This window comes from Suillus fuscotomentosus, assembly GCF_016647785.1.
Source record: "Suillus fuscotomentosus strain FC203 chromosome Unknown F5891scaffold_27, whole genome shotgun sequence".
Classification (NCBI taxonomy): Eukaryota; Fungi; Basidiomycota; class Agaricomycetes; order Boletales; family Suillaceae; genus Suillus; species Suillus fuscotomentosus.
In genome coordinates, this window is record NW_024539539.1 from 525,178 (window position 1) to 542,765 (window position 17,588).

At 47.4% G+C, this 17,588-nt stretch overlaps 7 protein-coding genes across 7 annotated transcripts; 4 read left to right on the plus strand and 3 right to left on the minus strand.

Annotated features, from left to right (window-relative positions):
- Nucleotides 1-203: 203 nt before the first annotated feature.
- Nucleotides 204-1,915, plus strand: F5891DRAFT_314475 (heterokaryon incompatibility protein-domain-containing protein). The gene is made up of 3 exons (XM_041371316.1): nucleotides 204-288; nucleotides 335-415; nucleotides 465-1,915. The coding sequence occupies exon 3, from the start codon at nucleotides 498-500 to the stop codon at nucleotides 1,824-1,826; it is 1,329 nt and encodes a 442-aa protein (XP_041226011.1). The 5' UTR covers nucleotides 204-288; nucleotides 335-415; nucleotides 465-497; the 3' UTR covers nucleotides 1,827-1,915.
- A 324-nt stretch (nucleotides 1,916-2,239) lies between these two features.
- Nucleotides 2,240-6,330, minus strand: F5891DRAFT_1034021 (argonaute-like protein). Its single transcript, XM_041361738.1, has 20 exons — nucleotides 5,996-6,330; nucleotides 5,684-5,853; nucleotides 5,520-5,635; nucleotides 5,404-5,467; nucleotides 4,856-5,353; nucleotides 4,652-4,807; nucleotides 4,463-4,603; nucleotides 4,382-4,407; nucleotides 4,202-4,335; nucleotides 4,085-4,149; nucleotides 3,922-4,031; nucleotides 3,855-3,870; nucleotides 3,724-3,803; nucleotides 3,577-3,668; nucleotides 3,369-3,526; nucleotides 3,232-3,319; nucleotides 3,119-3,178; nucleotides 2,814-3,069; nucleotides 2,664-2,752; nucleotides 2,240-2,608 (listed from the first exon to the last, which is right to left on the minus strand). The coding sequence occupies exons 1-20, from the start codon at nucleotides 6,288-6,290 to the stop codon at nucleotides 2,433-2,435; spliced, it is 2,790 nt and encodes a 929-aa protein (XP_041226012.1). The 5' UTR covers nucleotides 6,291-6,330; the 3' UTR covers nucleotides 2,240-2,432.
- A 927-nt stretch (nucleotides 6,331-7,257) lies between these two features.
- On the plus strand, nucleotides 7,258-8,849 carry F5891DRAFT_314534 (uracil-DNA glycosylase-like protein). The gene is made up of 7 exons (XM_041371317.1): nucleotides 7,258-7,690; nucleotides 7,741-7,759; nucleotides 7,829-7,908; nucleotides 7,962-8,029; nucleotides 8,086-8,115; nucleotides 8,165-8,500; nucleotides 8,557-8,849. Exons 1-7 carry the CDS (start codon nucleotides 7,324-7,326, stop codon nucleotides 8,659-8,661), a joined length of 1,005 nt encoding a protein of 334 aa, XP_041226013.1. The 5' UTR covers nucleotides 7,258-7,323; the 3' UTR covers nucleotides 8,662-8,849.
- Nucleotides 8,850-9,486: 637 nt separating this feature from the next.
- F5891DRAFT_314616 (uncharacterized protein) lies at nucleotides 9,487-11,311 on the plus strand. Its single transcript, XM_041371318.1, has 12 exons — nucleotides 9,487-9,655; nucleotides 9,839-10,018; nucleotides 10,071-10,132; nucleotides 10,183-10,280; nucleotides 10,338-10,417; nucleotides 10,466-10,473; nucleotides 10,527-10,670; nucleotides 10,722-10,737; nucleotides 10,793-10,835; nucleotides 10,894-10,902; nucleotides 10,949-10,992; nucleotides 11,044-11,311. Exons 1-12 carry the CDS (start codon nucleotides 9,630-9,632, stop codon nucleotides 11,186-11,188), a joined length of 855 nt encoding a protein of 284 aa, XP_041226014.1. The 5' UTR covers nucleotides 9,487-9,629; the 3' UTR covers nucleotides 11,189-11,311.
- Nucleotides 11,312-11,561: 250 nt separating this feature from the next.
- F5891DRAFT_1145920 (uncharacterized protein) lies at nucleotides 11,562-12,804 on the minus strand (the record flags this gene model as incomplete). Its single annotated transcript, XM_041365015.1, has 4 exons — nucleotides 11,562-12,195; nucleotides 12,254-12,294; nucleotides 12,353-12,671; nucleotides 12,736-12,804. The coding sequence occupies 4 exons, from the start codon at nucleotides 12,799-12,801 to the stop codon at nucleotides 11,752-11,754; spliced, it is 870 nt and encodes a 289-aa protein (XP_041226015.1). The 3' UTR covers nucleotides 11,562-11,751.
- Nucleotides 12,805-14,915: 2,111 nt separating this feature from the next.
- Nucleotides 14,916-15,796, minus strand: F5891DRAFT_980381 (uncharacterized protein; the record flags this gene model as incomplete). Its single annotated transcript, XM_041376994.1, has 6 exons — nucleotides 14,916-14,934; nucleotides 15,040-15,260; nucleotides 15,306-15,422; nucleotides 15,449-15,623; nucleotides 15,644-15,683; nucleotides 15,736-15,796. The coding sequence occupies 6 exons, from the start codon at nucleotides 15,794-15,796 to the stop codon at nucleotides 14,916-14,918; spliced, it is 633 nt and encodes a 210-aa protein (XP_041226016.1).
- Nucleotides 15,797-16,025: 229 nt separating this feature from the next.
- F5891DRAFT_314788 (uncharacterized protein) lies at nucleotides 16,026-17,576 on the plus strand. The gene is made up of 7 exons (XM_041371320.1): nucleotides 16,026-16,337; nucleotides 16,385-16,537; nucleotides 16,592-16,612; nucleotides 16,663-16,767; nucleotides 16,823-17,201; nucleotides 17,260-17,384; nucleotides 17,444-17,576. The coding sequence occupies exons 2-7, from the start codon at nucleotides 16,505-16,507 to the stop codon at nucleotides 17,489-17,491; spliced, it is 711 nt and encodes a 236-aa protein (XP_041226017.1). The 5' UTR covers nucleotides 16,026-16,337; nucleotides 16,385-16,504; the 3' UTR covers nucleotides 17,492-17,576.
- Nucleotides 17,577-17,588: the final 12 nt, after the last annotated feature.

The following is a 17,588-nucleotide window of genomic DNA, read 5'->3' on the forward strand; positions in this document are numbered from 1 at the left end:
CTCCTTCATCGACGTGACCATCATTCCCTTTTTTTCTTAGAACCTTCACCAGACCGCTCGCCTTAGTTCGACTGAAATGGGTAACTTCTTTGAAGACCTTGTGCACCAGGTAATGGATATCACCATGGAGGACAATGACCAAATGGCACTCAAGGTGAGGGGTAACGTTGCTGAAGTGGAAATTATACTGTCTTATGGAGAAATGTATTTTGAAAGGCAAAATTCCACAAGTTGAAGCGAGAGGTCATCGATGATGTCCGCGATATTTTTCCTCAGGGACAGATAACTGTACGAGGTTGTACCGGCTGGTGTTACATTTCTAACCTTCTGCTAGCCGCCCACGTTGGGCATTAAAGGCCTTAGAGTCAACCTTCCACCCAAAAACCCCAACGATAGGAGTGGCCCAGATCTCCCGGTTAGTGTTGCCTCTCACTTTGTTACACCTGGCTCATGGTTCATGATAGGACTCTTCCACTAAGTCTGCAATTCCCGAGGTTATGCGCATATTCAGTACATATGTGCAAAATGAACTGCCCACGTACCTCATTTACGTGCCAGACAAAAGACTTGTCGGCCGCAATGAAGTGAAGCAAATGTTCCGCAAAGAGGTCGCCTTGATCACGGAGGAGGTTATCCACAATCGTCTTGTCGATTTGAGGGAATCATGCCCTACAGCTGAGAGGGAGGACGCGATCAGAGATATCGTCAAGGATACTCTGAAATTCGCTGTCCTCTCGCACCGTTGGCTAGACACCGGCGAACCCACCTTCTCCGACATCTTGAAATCTTTTAGACCGTACGGTTATGAAAAACTCGTGAAGTTCTGCGAGAAAGCCAACGAGTTCGGGTGCCGACTGGCATGGTCCGATACATGCTGCATCAACAAGGACAGCAGTACCGAGCTCGAAGAGGCCATCCGGTCGATGTTTAAGTGGTATCGTGATGCCTATGTCTGCATCGCATACCTCGCTGATAGCACGTCGGTCGATGATCTCCACGACGATGTATGGTTCACCCGCGGGTGGACTCTGCAAGAGCTGCTTGCGCCATGGAGGATGAAGTTTTACGTCAGAAACTGGGAGCCGCTCACCAGTAACTTCAATGACAAGGAAAATTTAGAGGTCATGGCTGTGCTCTCGCGCGCCACGAGGATACCTCTCGACGACCTACGCCATTTCCAGCCAGGCACACGCAACGTCCATGAGAAGATGATGTGGGCCTCTACTCGGACAACTACGCGCATCGAAGATGTCGCTTACTCCCTCATCGGAATCTTTGACGTGAGCATGATGGTAGCATATGGAGAGGGGAAACGGGCGTTTTACAGGCTGATGGAGGCCATCATCCTCAAGTGCGATCAATGGCAGATCTTCGCTTGGGCAGGACCAAGTTCTTCCGACAGCCCTGCATTCCCAGAATCGCCGAGAGGTTACCGTCCCCTTAATCCTGTGGATAGCAACGACGTTCTTCTGCCATCCACAGTGTGGCGCGGCGATCGGAACATCGTCATGACCAAGCGCGGGTTACAAATTCAAGTGTTCCTTGTTGACTTGTCACAACAAGAGGTGGCCGTTTACGAGAAGATTGACACTGATGACGTCGAAACCGACGCGTACTCCAACTATTCTGCAGGGGTCGTGGACTACTGGTGCTACGATACTAGTGGAGATGGCATTCTTCAGCCGGAGCAGGAGCATCTTTGTGTGTTACTTCGCCCAGACCCTCGTAACCCATATGCTGGTTGGCGCAAGGTTACGACACCTAACCTTGTGACCATACGCACAAAGAGCAAGCTGCGGAGGACTCTGACGTCGGTTTGGCTATAGGGAAAAACCATGGCCTCACGGGGCGGATGATCAACTTCTTTCCTATGCTTTTGGGGGTGACTCGTGTATACGACATGACGGACGCTGGTAGTAAGACTTGACGTGCAGAAATTGAGTCCAAAGCTTTACTGGGTTGCGTCTTCACTAAATTCTACGGTCTACGTCATCAAAGTACATTATGGATACATTTCTTTCTAATTCTCTCTTTGATTTCGCCGATCATTTCGATCTAACCACTAACCATTTCTTCTCGTTGCGCGTATTAATGGTATCGTATAAGGGCTTCAGGTCGTCGTGTCTCATCGTCTCGCTACCACCCTGTATTGTAAAAACACTAGCTTCACTTAAGCGCTCTTGCCCAGCGCTTGTGTGCGACGAATATCGCAGCGTTACAGTCATCAGTCCGAACATAATACGTCAAACAATACAGGTCCCAATGCGGGTCCCAATGGTATTCGTGCGTACGTATTTTTTACAGAGAGGTGCGAGGTCATCATGAGACAGTACTAGTGAGAGAAATTGGATGATACACGGCAGCGGAAAAGAAAAGAAAAGACTCCGTCATTTGCTTCGAGGCGATTACATAAGTAGGTAAAGCAACAGTGTTCAAGAGAAGTACATCAAACTTGCCATGTTGGCATGTAAGGGCTTGAATCCACGTTTGTACGCCTCCAAGGCGCCCTCAGCCTGAGCTGTGTCAAGTTGAGTCGCAGAATCAGAGAAATCTACATTCCCTTGAGGGTCGTAGTGATTCTTGGCGCGCGAGCAGACAATATCTGCATCTGATGAATAGTTCAGTCACGTCGTTGCCGGCGAGCGCCTTGGACATGGACTTACAGTATACAGGAGCGGGTATCGAAACAGACCGAGTTGACCGTGCATATACATGGCACAAAGCGAAAGACAGAGATTGCAGACCATCGGCGCTAGATGCATAGCCATTGTCAGCATACAATCTACTACATAGGAGCATGGAGGTGAGGTCACCTAAATTCGTTCTCATCGTAGAGCACGTTGTAGTGCGCGGGGCGACTCGTACCAAGCAGACCGCCATGGCTCTGCAGATACCAGTCGAACTCCGTGGGGTGGGCGACGACCTGGTCGACAACAGTGCCTGCAAGGCAGTTGCCGCTCTTATCCTGTTCATTCGATCCTGAGCCGCTTGGGAAGAAGCGAACGTGGTGACGTTTCGCAACCACGATGATTGTAATCTTTGGGTTGATCTTCAACTCCGCGCAAGCGTCTGCATAGGTTGTCAGATTTCGACAGTCCCAAAAGTAACACGAACTTGCCTTTGATCGCCTTTAGTTCAGAATCGAGAACTTGCTTGAATTGACCTTCAGAAACACCATCTACGTTGTATGCTCAGCATATGGAAAGGGTATGAATGGCTTCTGCAACGAACCTCTGTAAAAGATGAGACGCGTAGGGGCAAGATTCCCTGTCTTCTTCTCCGCGAACTGGCGATACTTCATGTACATACTCAGGACGTGCTAAGAGTGCACAATTAGTACAAGCAAATTATACGGAAAAAATGCTCACCTTTGCCATGTCCTGGAGATCTTCGATGATCTCAACCCGAGAGGCCTGAACACGGCTTGTAGCGATGTATTTGGCGGTATCAGAATCAACATTGCCGACCAGTGCCGTGAATGAAGGACGGCCATCAGAGCCAGGCGCAGGATGAATCACGTCGGCACCTGGTGGACTGTTTCACTTCAATATAGAAAAAAGTAACAATGGGGCTTACCCATGACGATAGTAGGGTTGCGGGGGTCAGTGAGAACTGAGACCGACTGGGGATCTGGAATAGTGTTGATACCACCCAGCTTAACGTTGACCCTGTAAGGAGTAAAACATTAAAGCGAAATTTAGTGTTCGATTAACAATTACGTACTTAAGGCAGACGTTTGCGTAATATTGTGGTTTTGCACGGAAGCACTTCTGACTCTTCAGGCATTGGGTCGCAACACCGACCTAAAGTCATATTTTCAGAGGTCATATAACGGGTCCATCGAGCAGCCTTACTGTAATGTCCCCAAAACTATACAGAAGACCATGAGTCATTGATACAACACAATGCCAAGGAACTTACTGTTTAACCGCAGTGTAAATGTCATTGCCGTTCTCGGGAAGCACTACAACTATGAGTTGTGGGCGCTGTTTCGTCCTTTGGAAACACTCAGTGCCAGCGGCACGCAGTTGCTGAAGTAGGCGTTCGAGTCAGATTCAAACAGTCTTCGCAGAACACAACTTACGTCCGCAATCCGGCCTTGACCGTTTTGCCAGGTTACCATCGGCTTATCGTCGGTGATACGGATACCTGTTCGAATGTGTCAAAAATTTGACCTGATATAGTCATATGAGCCACTGACCAACGTCTTTGAAACTCCTCAGCATGCCATCGATCATGTCTTGTGCAGCCTGTGGGTTAAACCGCTGCTGCCTCTCGTAAACTACCACGATCCACCTGTCAATAGCTGCAGGTCTGAAGAATCGCTTATCGATCCTGGAAACCTATGAGCAACGAAGAGATATCGTATAACAACACTTACATATTCCACGCGCCGTTACTTGGTGTCTAAAGAACAGGAAAATATCAGTACGCAGCAATGCAAACAAACTATAATACTGACAATGGTCGGCTGCGCACTACCTGGGCCGTACTTCAATTTCGGCGGTTGCAAGACACGGGCCATTACGGTCAGTGGTCCGGTAGTATCTTCGACGTGCATGCCGAACTGGCGCACGTATTCCGACTGGCCGTATTGAAGGACCTAACAAGACTGCTGAGTATAGCGCGCTGTAAATGACGAAGGTCATACCGAAAGACCGTTTGTGATACTAGCAAGGCGGGCTTCAGGTCGCTTTGTAGCGAATTCCAGAACGTCCTTTGTTTTCTCAGGTGGAACCTGCTTCCGCATGATTTGACCTGGTGGAATCGTGCATAGTTCCACAGGGATCAAGGCACCACTGCCAACCTACAAATCCCGATAAGATGTTTCAAGACCCCCTGCGAACAGACTTACCTCAATGCAAAGATTGTTCGGGAACCTCAGAGGACGGTTTAGGATCGTTTGGAAATACTGAGCCACGGTCCTACTAGTTCCATCCCGCAAGGTGAAACTTAAATCTGCAGCGCCTGCACTGCTCAATTTCTTGACAACGCGAGGAGTTTTGTTTTCGCCGGCGTATGTTGTTTTAACTCGGATGCCTGAAATAAAACGTTGCAAACGGATTCGCTCACGATCGGGCAAACCGCTTCGCGGGCTGAGTAACGCGTGTTGCCCAGGTCTACCTAAGAACTCGAGACAGACATCCATCAGTGCTCCAGACTTATACATCGTTCCAGTCGAAATATCAACGTTGACGAGTAGTTGTCCGATTGCGGGCCTCACTGATTGAAAATATCCACGCCATAAGACAAGGCCGGAACCGATATCCTTAGTCTCCCGGTCGGTGAAGAAAGACCGAACATTAAAGGGATACTTCATTGTCGGTTCCATACGGACGACAACGTTCAATGCCTGTTGCGACGTCAACCATCAATTCAAGCGTCCCTTACAAAAACACCTACCGTCAAGGCGGTCAAAACACTGTTATCATGTGACTGCTGTCCAAGAATAAAGCGTTGTAGGACTCTAACGAAGACAAATTCAGTAACGTGACGTTTAGAAAGATAAAATAACCTACTCAGGGTTGATTTGTGCAACTTTCGTCAGTCTGATCTTGTACACCTTAGGACCGCGGCCCCCCGTGTTCTCCCCAGGGCTTCCGCGATTGGGGTCATCAGAGAGGCATACATCAAACTACATAGATGTAAGTGATGAGCATAGTAGCATATCAGATAAGCACACCTCTTGGCTGTTCTGCGGACCGAAAGGCAGTTCCCTGGGGGCGAAGAGGTTCTTTCGCCCATCGTAAACGGCCCGGGGAGTAAAGACATCGACGGCATCGATAGTTTGAAGGTGATGGATCAAGTCCATGTTTAAGCGTGCTGGAAGTACCTTCTCATCAGGCGAGATCACTGATCACATAGATTGACGCGATTATCAACAGCAAGTCACACAGAGAATCATGAACTTCAGCACTTACCCACTGTGTCGTAAAAAAAGAAAAATGAATGAAATCAGACAAAGGGACGAGATTTGAAAAGAGCCAATACCAACCGTCGTAGTGATGGATAACGCTTTCCGGGAGACTAATCTTGAAGAAGTTGGAGTATACGGTCACTGCTCTGCCTGCCGTTCCATATCCAGGTCGTTTTACCCCCACGGCCTGAACATGGCTTCCAGGCAGAGCGGCGGGACCAGTGGGAGTATGAACTGCTCTTCCCCCAGCTGGGCCGCCGCGAGGAGGTGGTCCACCGCGAGGGCCGCCGCGACCACCGCCACGACCACCTCTGCCGCCGCCGCCCCCCACACCGCCTCCACGAGGCTGACCAGGAGCTACTTTGGGTGGCATGATTGAAGTTCAAGTAAAAGAGAGAAACTGATAACTAAACAATAAAGCGTGAAACCTTGAAGGAGTGCCTTTTGTTTGTTCGACTTTAGTCGCATGGTTCGATACAAAGGCTCCGTTTCAAATATACATAATCATACATTAGCATCGGCATGGAACCTAGGGCGAACACGTTGCCTCGTGCCGACCTCATGATGCAACTCTCTCAGCGACTTCTATGTTATCGCCGACTATGAACCGGGACATGGGATAAGAACTACTTGATTTGAATCATGTACATCGGATCGAATAACTTCCTTTGTAGCAGGTCAGGTGGAGTTTGCTTTTGGAAACGACAATCTACCCTTCATAGACCTCAATCTTGAATTGTCGATGCCCGCAGCGCCGGTATAAGACATCGTATGTATGAGGACCTCGGACCGCTCAATGCAGGGGCGCAGCATTATGCGACTTCCGAAGACCATCTTGCACAGGATTCCATCGACTCTCCACACTTAAAAAAAGCTATATCGACATCTTGCCGTTATCCAGCAGCACGGCATTGGCAGGGCTAGATTCTTTGCCTAGCGGCCTGTCAAATCCTGAGGGTGCACGAACCTATGACCAAAGGTATGAATTATGATGGATAATGGTCGCGACGTTGAGATGTTGTCTCTGGAACTTACTGTGAAAGTGACGCATCCGTACACATAGAGACAGGTGAAGTATTCTTTCGAGATACCTCGGCTGTGCGATCAAGTAGCTGGGGCTCCAGACTCCAAAACTGCTGAGTGCATTTCTGAATTTGGCGTGGGCGACGGCCATGCGCGACGCTGGGCGTTTAGATGCCCATGGGAGTGTTCTTGCATACAGTGCTGCCGAACAGGTCCGCAGTCCGTTAATTCTGCTTTACGTCTGCAAAGAGAACTAGCTAGTACACAACCAAAATGTTGGACGACTGTTCGCGCAGCGATCGAATAGTTCTCCGCTATAAATTTCTCACGAGCAACTCGCCACTTAAGGCTCCTCCTAGCTCCTCCTTCAGGGATTGCTCCAGATGTCTTTCGAGGAAGACCGCAATGACGGAGACGCGTCTGTTACAGAGAAATTCAGGGAATCCATTTCCAAATTCACATTAATCTCAACCCCATGCCAACCACAGCTCGATTCCGCAGTCGCTACGGTCCATAGGTCCGAGCTACGACGTTCCTTCAGAGTTGCTGCGGCCGTGAAATCTCGAAAGCCAGAAGTCAAGTGCCACGTCGATGCCTTGAGTTCAACATCACCTGGAAAGGGTAAGCGAAAGGCACCCAACGCAAGTCTGTCCAAGAATACCGCCAAAAAGCTCAAGCGCGGATATGCTCCACCGGAAGCGTATGCCCATTTATCACCCCTCACAGATTATCTAGCCTACGGGCTCGACGGTGTGTAATAAACCCATCATTCCAAATTTTGCCTAAGGTGTTCTGTGTAGTCGTTTTCTGCGGAATTAAGTAGGTCGAGTATCTTTTGCATTATGCTTACTTCTGATAGGACCATTGTAACATCCATATCATTCTTAGTCCAGGTTATATGTCCGCCAAGAGAGGACACCACTTTGCCCACCCGTCGAATCATTTCTGGAAGTGTCTTCACCAATCTGGTATGTCGTCTCCATCGATGACCAGGAGAAGCTCTTGACTATAGACTTCTTAGGGTTTACACCTAGGCTACTGCCACCCTCGGAGGATTCTTCCTTACCAAAAACATTCAACATTGGTTTAGTCAGCTCAAAATATTCACTATGTTTACTACCTAAACTGACGTATATCAATCGTAGACAGATCTAGTTGACAGACCATCCTCGGAGGTTGGCACGGTACTCGTTTTTCAACTGCGTGCTAACGTGTTAATCTCAGGCATCAGAACTGTCCTGTTCAGAGCGTGTCTCGTCTGTACCTATCCTACTCGGCAAGCTCGCACTCCACCGCCCTAGATTTCTCTGTCTCGTCGGTATATCCAACTGGGAGATACTCCAAAAGGCGCTTTTGCAGATGACGACCGGACCATCCAAGGCCTCTGGATCGTCAGGCGCGTCAAAAGCATCCCGGGCGTCAGAGAAGAACGTTGGATTACAACCATTCAAGCTATGCTATCCGACTATCGCAGATCCTGTCAGCGATACCTCCTCGAACATAAGCGAAACGTTATTATTCGTGGTTCCTAGTACGTCAGGCCTTGTAACACAATATCAGGTCAGGATTACAACGTCATTTCATAAAATTTACTCGATTTTTGATACTTTGTACAGCTCCCTGCTAAAATCAAACTTTTTGCTCAGTTGAAGAGTTTGGTTGATCAGTCGCAATCGGAATTGGATACATCAGAAATGAAATGCATCGCCGTTTCCGCATGATCCATAATCTATGAAAGCCATCTCGATGCATCCGATCATCACCGTGTGCACCGCTTTTATTTTCAGAGGCAGCCAATCATCACTTACTACGATGGATGGCATATATTTATCGCCATCCATGGGCAGTATCCATGGACCCATATCTACCTGCACAATACTGTCCTCCAAATATAATACTGTCAGCGTCGCAGTTTTGCCGTGCCACCACACTTTGTGTACGAGAGACTTCGAGCGTAAACGGGTGCGCTAAGATCATCACGATGGCAATATCGGTATGATACGTGCACCAATAACAGCCTGAGGCTTATCGCCGAAGGAACAAACCAGCTCGCACGAGGAACCAGAAGATCCATCGATGTTGTCTTCCTTGAGTACGTGTTTCTAAATTTGAGCCTGGTTTGGAGCGACCCCATATTTACTGCGTTATCTGCTACGAAAGGGACCTTATGACGAACTTGTGAATGGTATCGATGCAAATTCAAGAACTAGAGCCGCCGCTGCCTGAAATGGAAGAATGGGCTGAAACCGACCTGTAACAAACATCTCGGATGTTATATTCACCAACCACCTTATCCGTAATTCCGCGGCAGGTAAGGACGCAAGACGCGTACTGAAGTTTCGAAGTTCAGCGTGGAACGTTAATGTCCATAACTTTGTTCTCGCAGATTGACATGTCATCATGCCGCATGCCAGGCATTGCCAGCGCCGTGCCAGCGATAATGATTCTGGAACGGCCCGAACTTGATTCCTTGCGTTTCAGCAATAAATAGCCTAATCAATGAATCATCTAGCTATGCGCTTGTGACTCACTGATCATTGATGTGACCGAGGAAGATCTATTCCTGTGTCTACGACCTTTCGAGCTAACTGCACGTGTTTGTCCCCTCCGGAGTTTGCATACATTAACGTGGTATATAATTCTGGATACTGCCCCAGACATCATCCACGCCCCTTCTTTGTTGCATAGCATGGATGCCACCGAAAAACAGCAACTGTAAGTGGTACACGTACGTATCCTGATCCTGACTTAACACATTACATTTCCAATTTACCAGGGTGAGGCACTTGTACGTCATCCTTGTGGCAAACAGTACTGGAGTTTTCCTATCTTTGTCCTCAGAATGATAACACGATGTTCTAGGTATCATGGTGTACGACCATATGGCAACCCTCACAGACGAAATCACTTTCATTTGGCGTCGTCCGAAAGCCCTGTCTGCAATGTCATTTCTTATCAGCCGCTATCTCGCGCTGGTTGGCAATATCTATGGCTTATATGTCGATTTCACGCTCATTCCAGATCAGGTTCGATCATCTCATTATATATGTGGCAGGCTCACAACTTAGTTCTGCAGAGGTTTGGTCTCCTAACTCTTGGATATTTGTTCTTTCGTTTAACAAACACTTAGCTGTCCGAAATACACGATGTCCAGACAGCTGTTTATTTTTCTGCAACAATTCGTCATTTGCGGCAAGTTCAACTTCTTTTACCAGTAGAATTCATAGACTGAAAAATTTCAGTCATATTAATCATCCGCACTTATGCTCTCTACAATCGTAACAAACGCCTGATTATTTGGGTTACATTCATCCTCATTGTTCTTGCGGGAGGCGCATCTGTACGTGTTCGATCTAATTTTGGACTCTTCCATTTGGAGTCTACTGATCGTTTCTAGGCGACAACCTTTGGACAGTATGAAGGGAATTTGATGATTTCGCCAGGAGTTGGCTGTTTCACAACATACACAGTAGAGATGTACGTCACGATCTTCCATTCTGCGAGTCTGCTCAAAAGTCTTTGCAGATCTGCCCGTTAGTGAATTCCAAGTCACGCAACTTGAGGTCATGACTCGATACATCTGCAGGTTCGGGGCTAGCATGGCTAGCCATACTGGCCTTCGAAGCACTCATCTTTGTCCTCACAGTTTATAGGATATGTAAATCTAGAGGTTTGTCGCGGTTACGTCTGGTCACCAGGAGAAATATCCTTGATGTCATGTTTCATGATGGTAAATGGTTTGTTACTTTCGTATTGTGAACACTGAATAAACTGAACATAGGTGTGATGTATTTTGGGTGAGGGCGTTAATGAACCCGTGATTCGAGTGGATCTATTGATACATTCCTTCAGAGCCATGACACTCTGTAATATACCGAACATTGTGATGTTCTACGTGAGTCGACATCCTACTAGTGGAGTTACAAAGCGCTCACAACTTGGACTTGACTCAGTATGGATCAGTGAGCATCTTGTGTGAAAGTTGAGTATTTCTTAACGGTTGGCCAGGCAGCTATTAGGGGCAATGTGGGTCTGGCTACATTCACTAGCTGGTGAGTGGTTGGTGCGATGAACGTTAATCGGGGTTTGACTATACCCCCCAGCATGTCCGTTACTCTCATTTCTCGGCTGATACTTAACCTGCACAAATCTGTGGACTCTGGCATTTTGTCTGTCCCTGCCCAGGACGACGACTACTGCCTCTCAGTCTTTACTACTAGTATCAGCATACAGTCTGCGATTGCCTAGATATCGCCATTGCGAAGGTGATGTCAGGCTCCATTTCTGTATGCCAAGATGTAGATATTCTTGTCATATGAACAACAAGTACATTATATCAGTTAATACGTATGTGTTAGACTAATAGACCGGTAGCCTGAAAAGCAGCAATGAACATGCTATATTATACGATGATGTTCATGAACTACTGTACGCTGCAAGACGCCTTCGTCATCCGTCGGTGGCCCTCCACTGTGGCTGAGCCTGCTGCCCGTAACATCTACACTCCGGCTCCGGCAGCCGGCTCTGACTACCCTCTATAGCGGTATGATTTCTGATTCGTTCTGACGATATATTTTGGGGCCTGGAAAATTTGCTACGCAAACCCAAATACACAGCCGGGGCGATAACGAGCGATACGATTATTGTGATCGACGAGGAATTCGAACAAACGTTGCTTTCATTTCCGCATAATACAAAAACATCTGACATCTTCGTGCTCCAGAAAAGATCCTAATAACATGATTGAAAAGCCCCTACTGTAAATCTCGAAGTGTACTTAGTTTTGCAAGGTATTGCGCACATACATGTCATTACAACCCAAGAACTTCCCCAATAGTCAACCAGCGATGTCCCTCCCACAGTGAATTGTCCTTGCTCGCCAATTCCGCGTCATCCATCTTTCTATCGGGATCCCAACCGCAACTTGCTGCTCCGACGTCAAAGCCCTGCTGGTAGCTCGTACGGACGTCCGCAGCAAGTACACCTTCTATAGGAAGGGCATCACAGTATACCACAGGCACACTGCCTTTGTATAGGGCACTGATCTCAGAGAGCGTTGCACGTTGTCCTTCGATGCGAACTTCAACATCAAGTAAACGAGATCGCGGTTGAGTAGTAAGAATATGAGCCACATATCCTGCAACATCGGATATCGCAGTGAAGGATCCCGGCATGTCTCCTTTGCTCGCGATATGAAACTTGCCAGTTTCAGTGAGTGCAGTGACCCAGGGAACAAAGTCATGAAATAACCCATTCTAATGGATCGTGTTCAGTGCGTCATGCTTGGAGCAATATCAACAAAGAAAAACTTACATAGACACGGAGAGTGGGCAATCCAATCGACTTCGCATAGACTGTGAACGGAGGATGAGTCTACATCTTAAAGTGCTACCATTGGCTGTAATCATTCACCTGCAAAGGCATGCTTCTCATGAGCCAGACCGGCTGCTGGCGGTGATACGCCGAACTCGCTGGGTACAAAGAGCTTCACGCCCGCCTCCTTTGCAGCGTCCGCAAGAACGTCCTGTACAACTACGCCTCCGAAAAAAAATGTAACGGTAGAAATGAGGACGTCCACTTTGTTTTCACGAAGGATTGCCGAAACCTCGGATGCAGATGTATAATCTGCGCGCACAACCTTCAGGTTGGGGTCATTGTCAGGGAGTGCAGAGGTGTTTTTGGAGGTCGGCCGGGCGATGACGAGAATGGGAGTGCCAATGGCCAGGAATGCCTGACAGAGATCATCGCTAAGGACGACACTCAAAGATAATACTATAATGAATGCTTGCCTTCACGATAGGAATCCCGATGTGAGGGCCTGCGCCGACGATAGCAAAGGACTTGAAAAGCGCTTCAGACATGCTGCAATGTGTTGTGTTACTGAATTTCGGATTTTGCAATTCTAAATGTCATCAGTTTATATATCTTTTGCCAGGTCCTGATTTCCAAAGCGTGCTGTAATCATACGGACCAGTTGCGCTGACTGAGTCCTATGGCATTTAATCGGGAGTTTACAAAGCTGTACGTTTATTAGTACATAGTATGTCATGCATTCATGGGCTATGACGATGCATGAGTAAAGTATTACGTGAACAAAAGGCAACCTGTCAGCTTACAAGTACCCTTCAAGAACGCTACTAGTATTGTTATTCTCTAAACGTTTTATAGGACGAGACTCGGAGACATTCCCGAAGATTGGGAGCAGGAACTTGAAGGGGATAGCACTCTGAGCTGATCACTATGTTGATATATCCCCTCGCCACCGACCGAAGTTGTAGATGCTGGACGAGTCATCACAGACTCGCAACAAGTATATCAAACTTGTCCTGAGTATATGAGAGTAGCGGGCGTGGTGCTTGGAAGTCATTCATGGATGCCATGAATTCGACTGAATCCAGCTGAATCAGCCAATGAATTCTAATACCTAATTCGCTTGCCTGCAGAGGGGGAAGTATTGTTCATATTCATAGCGAAGAGAAAATGATATTTGCTGTACCTTTTGCCTTATTCCTCGCTGACCACACCGTCCGAATGTCGTGACGTTTCCGCACTCGGTAGAGAAGTTGACTATGTGCATAATGCGTCTGTGCGCGAAGGTCGAGCACAGCGCGTTGGAGAGAGAGACCTTGTGAGGCACAAATACGACAATTTTCCAGAACTGCTTCCTATCAGCATAGATGCATTCAGAATTCCAATAATGCTGTGGAAAGAGCAAGAGGAGTCAGGACAATTTCCTGTGAAAGAGCCTAACTTACGGCACAGTACAGAATCCAAATCGTCGAAAACGCTTATGAATTGACCGCATAAGCAGTACCCCATGAAATGCTGACATCCCGGTGAAGCACGCCTCCCTTTCAGAGGGCGCAATGGCCTATCAGAGTAGTGGGGTGGATCATAACGAGAAGTAAGATCGACGAGTGTGGAAGGTCCTGAACGGGGTTGATGGTAGCGCCTTGGATTGTGTCCTCATGATCAAAAAACTAGATGTAATTATAGTTGTCTGAGACGAGTGCCCACTGATTTGACACCAGGTCAATAGCTCATCACTGTTTTAAACTATTACGCGATGCAATTGAAACTCATAGGGTGGTCCTAGCAGGACAAACATTGATCAACAACAAGGTCCTGCTGGATGTTCAAGTTGTTGCATCGTCCCGTCTTCTTTCTTTGTGAGTCAAACCTCCAAAATTACACATAGTAATCACCTTTCAGGTTACTGTTTATAACCATGACTAGGCGGTCCCGGTATGAACATCCCAGATATCGTGTTCACCGTATAGACCGTTCTTGGGGTCCTCATCGTTACACAGACATAACGGTAAGTTATATAGAAACTTAGATATTACCGAATGCTCACTAGCCCACAGAACCCCTTACCAGATGACGATTCCACCGTAAAGTTCACCATCTCCTCTGACATAACTGGGAGAATCATGGAATTGCGTGGACACCGCGTCCACACCCTGGAATTTCTACACAGCGACGGATCTCGCGCCACCAATAGTGATCTAAAATTACTCCAAAGAAGGAATGATGGATCCTCGGCGCCTATTTCACCTCATACCCAGTTGTTCCCTTCTTCCAACCACCTATACTTTATTTCCCCAGATGACCGAGTTTATGAAGTACATTTTGCTAACCACCTTATTTACACCCTTAGCTTTCCACGTCAAATTACTGTGGTCATGAAAGAAGTTGTCACCGTGACAGAGTGAAGCATCTACATATGTAGTGTCGATTTTTTAACATGTGAATTCTTGACCAATTGTCTTTGTGGAACTTCCCAGTGCTTGTCCTCCAAACCAGCCATGGATGTGAGCGTGCACTGATTCCTTCCAACATACGATAAATAATAGTAAGTACAAGCGCAGTCGCAAAGATTATGTTGTCCAAGGCCGCTGGTGTTTGTGTTATATACCATGTGCGCAGGACATTACCCTAGTATTCACGTAGTATGTATCCTCATTGTCATGCCCTACATATCCTGACGATCGCTGACAGACCGAAATACATTTATTTCATTACAAACACAATGGCTGGTACACAAAAAACGTGGGCACTCGGTAACAAACAACAAGAAATGCATGATATCAACATACCACCTCCGTTGACCAGAGCACGTGAGGCAGGCCTCCTTGTTCTCTAGCGAGCACATCATTTTGGCCTCTTCGAGCTTGCTCTCCCTTTGAAACCCAAGGGCAGCGGCGTACTCAGGGTCAACCTTGTTAGCTCCACTGGGGCCCGACGAACTTGGAGTAACACCGTTGTCATTGAAATTAGATGGCAGAGAGACTCGGTGAAGAGGGGAGGAGTAGGAATGCTAGTAGCAGCCTTGTCAGATTTCCCCTGTTAGCGCCTTAGCTACTTTGAGCAGGTTCTGGTCAATAGTGAACTGAACGGCTTGCGCCGCAGGACAAGTGCCCAAATAGTACATGCCGATCTCACTTCTAGCCATACTCGTCAACTGGCATACGGTAGGCGACTGCAAGTGAATGTTTAAGCTCTGACTGAATGCTCCACGGTCGGCAGTAAGGTCGATGACTTCCTCTGCGAGATCTCCCAGATAGTTTTGTAAATGGTTTTGGTATCATTTGGTATGCTGGAGATGTTGGTGACGGAGCCATTGTGAGCAATGATCATGTTCTTCATGTCGTCATTGCAGAGCCCACAGTCGACGAGGTTCCTGAGTAACCACGAGCATACAATCTGGAATTCACCAGCGAGGACACGGCGAGTGTAGATACTATTGATCGAACACGTCAGCTTGTACAGTGTGACAAGGAAGTCGAACGTACCGGATGTAGGGCCCAAAGCACCATTGAAACTGAGAATTTGACTAGTTGAGACAGTCGGCATGGGTGCAACCAACAACGAATTCCACAATCCAGTTTGTGCGATCTTTTTGTTGAGACTTGGTCCAGTTTGACTCTCAAAGATCCGAAGGGCGTAGATGCATTCAGAAATTCTAATAATACCGTGGAAAGAGCAAGAGGACGATTTCCCGTGAAAGAGGAGCTCACAGCACGGTACAGGGTCCGACTTTATTACAGGCTCGCAGCGCCAAGCATTAGATACCTTGTGGGCCACTTGAACGCTGAATAATGGCTGTCCCAAAAGCGGAGTCGGGATTATGAGTACCCGGTACCTGTTAACAGCTGAATCAGCTCAGCTAATGAAATGTTTCCGACAGAGGGTACTGTTGTTTCTTCTCTGTCGTATGAGCTTAGAATCTACTATGACTCTGAGGCTGAAGACCAGAATCGATCAAGTACCACCATTCCAGATGGGCCAGGAGTTAACAACGTTCAAGCCTCCCGGCCCCCGAACTCAAGTCGGCTTCTCGAGGATTCTCGTGGGTACCTTTCAAGTACATTCGTAAGGCTTATTCACATGGATGGTAAGCAAGACTGTTGATGAACTTCATAATATTGACGCAGATTTCAGTCAGCAACTGACTGAAGCGATGCGACAACAGATGTCACAGAGTCCTACCGTCTCACACATAAATATGAGCACCCCTTCGCCTGAAATCACCCAAAATTCTATTCAATCATCATCACCACAATGTCTGAACAGCTCACTCTATACCTCCACCCGGTGAGCAACGATACAATTTGAAGAGAAAGACTTGTCTGACCCATAACTCTTTAGCTCTCGCCCTATAGCCAAAAGGTGAAATGACTGCTGACATTTTTTCATGAGTCTCTGACACGATTTAACAGGCCGAATTAGCTCTCATCGAGGCCAACGCACCCTACACAGGCTACAAAATCGATGTATTCAATAAGCCAGAGTGGTTTGTTAGCAAAGTGAACCCCGTTGGCAAGGTATGCGTGATGATATCATGCGTCTATTATGGAAGATTGATGTAATATCACATAGGTGCCCACTGTAGCATATGGAGGACCCAGCGTTAACCCCGACGAACCTTCACCCGCTTCCAGCAAAATCACAGAATCGAATGTCATCCTCGAGTTCTTGGCGGATCTCTATCCAAACTCTGGCCTCCTGCCAAAGGATCCTGTTTCACGCTCCAAAGTCCGTTCGTTCCTCGATGCGAATAGTAAATCCATCGAGGAGCCGCTTTACGCCTTCCTCGGAGGGGTGGGGTCATATGAGAATGTCTTGAAGGGCATTGAAGCCATCCAAGGACTTCTTGAGGAGGACGCAGATTTCGCAGTTGGAGTTCATTACACCATTGCAGATGCCTCCATCTCGCCACACATCGCAAGGCTCAGGATCATCACCGAGACCGACGCAGGTAAAGTGCCCGCATTTGTATACTTTTCGAAGAAATTGACGCTGATTGATGGAAATAGGCCGATTCCCTGCCGGCATGGGGATCAAGCTGGGTGAGGAGCTAAAGGGACCCAAGTTTGCTAAATTCACGAAATACGCCGACCGAGTATTGCAGCGTGCAAGTTTCAAGCAAACCTTTGATCAGGTGTGTATTCCGCTGCCCTGTTAGTAGGTCAAAATGACTTATTACTACACTGCATTTAGGAGGGTGTGGCCACATTCTTCAAGACGTTTTATGCGCGCGCGCAGTGAACATATACCTGCTAAAATAGAATAGAATTAGCTTCGTACGATATAGCTTACTCAGTTTGCAGTATATCCAGACGAATATTAATAGACAAATCTTACA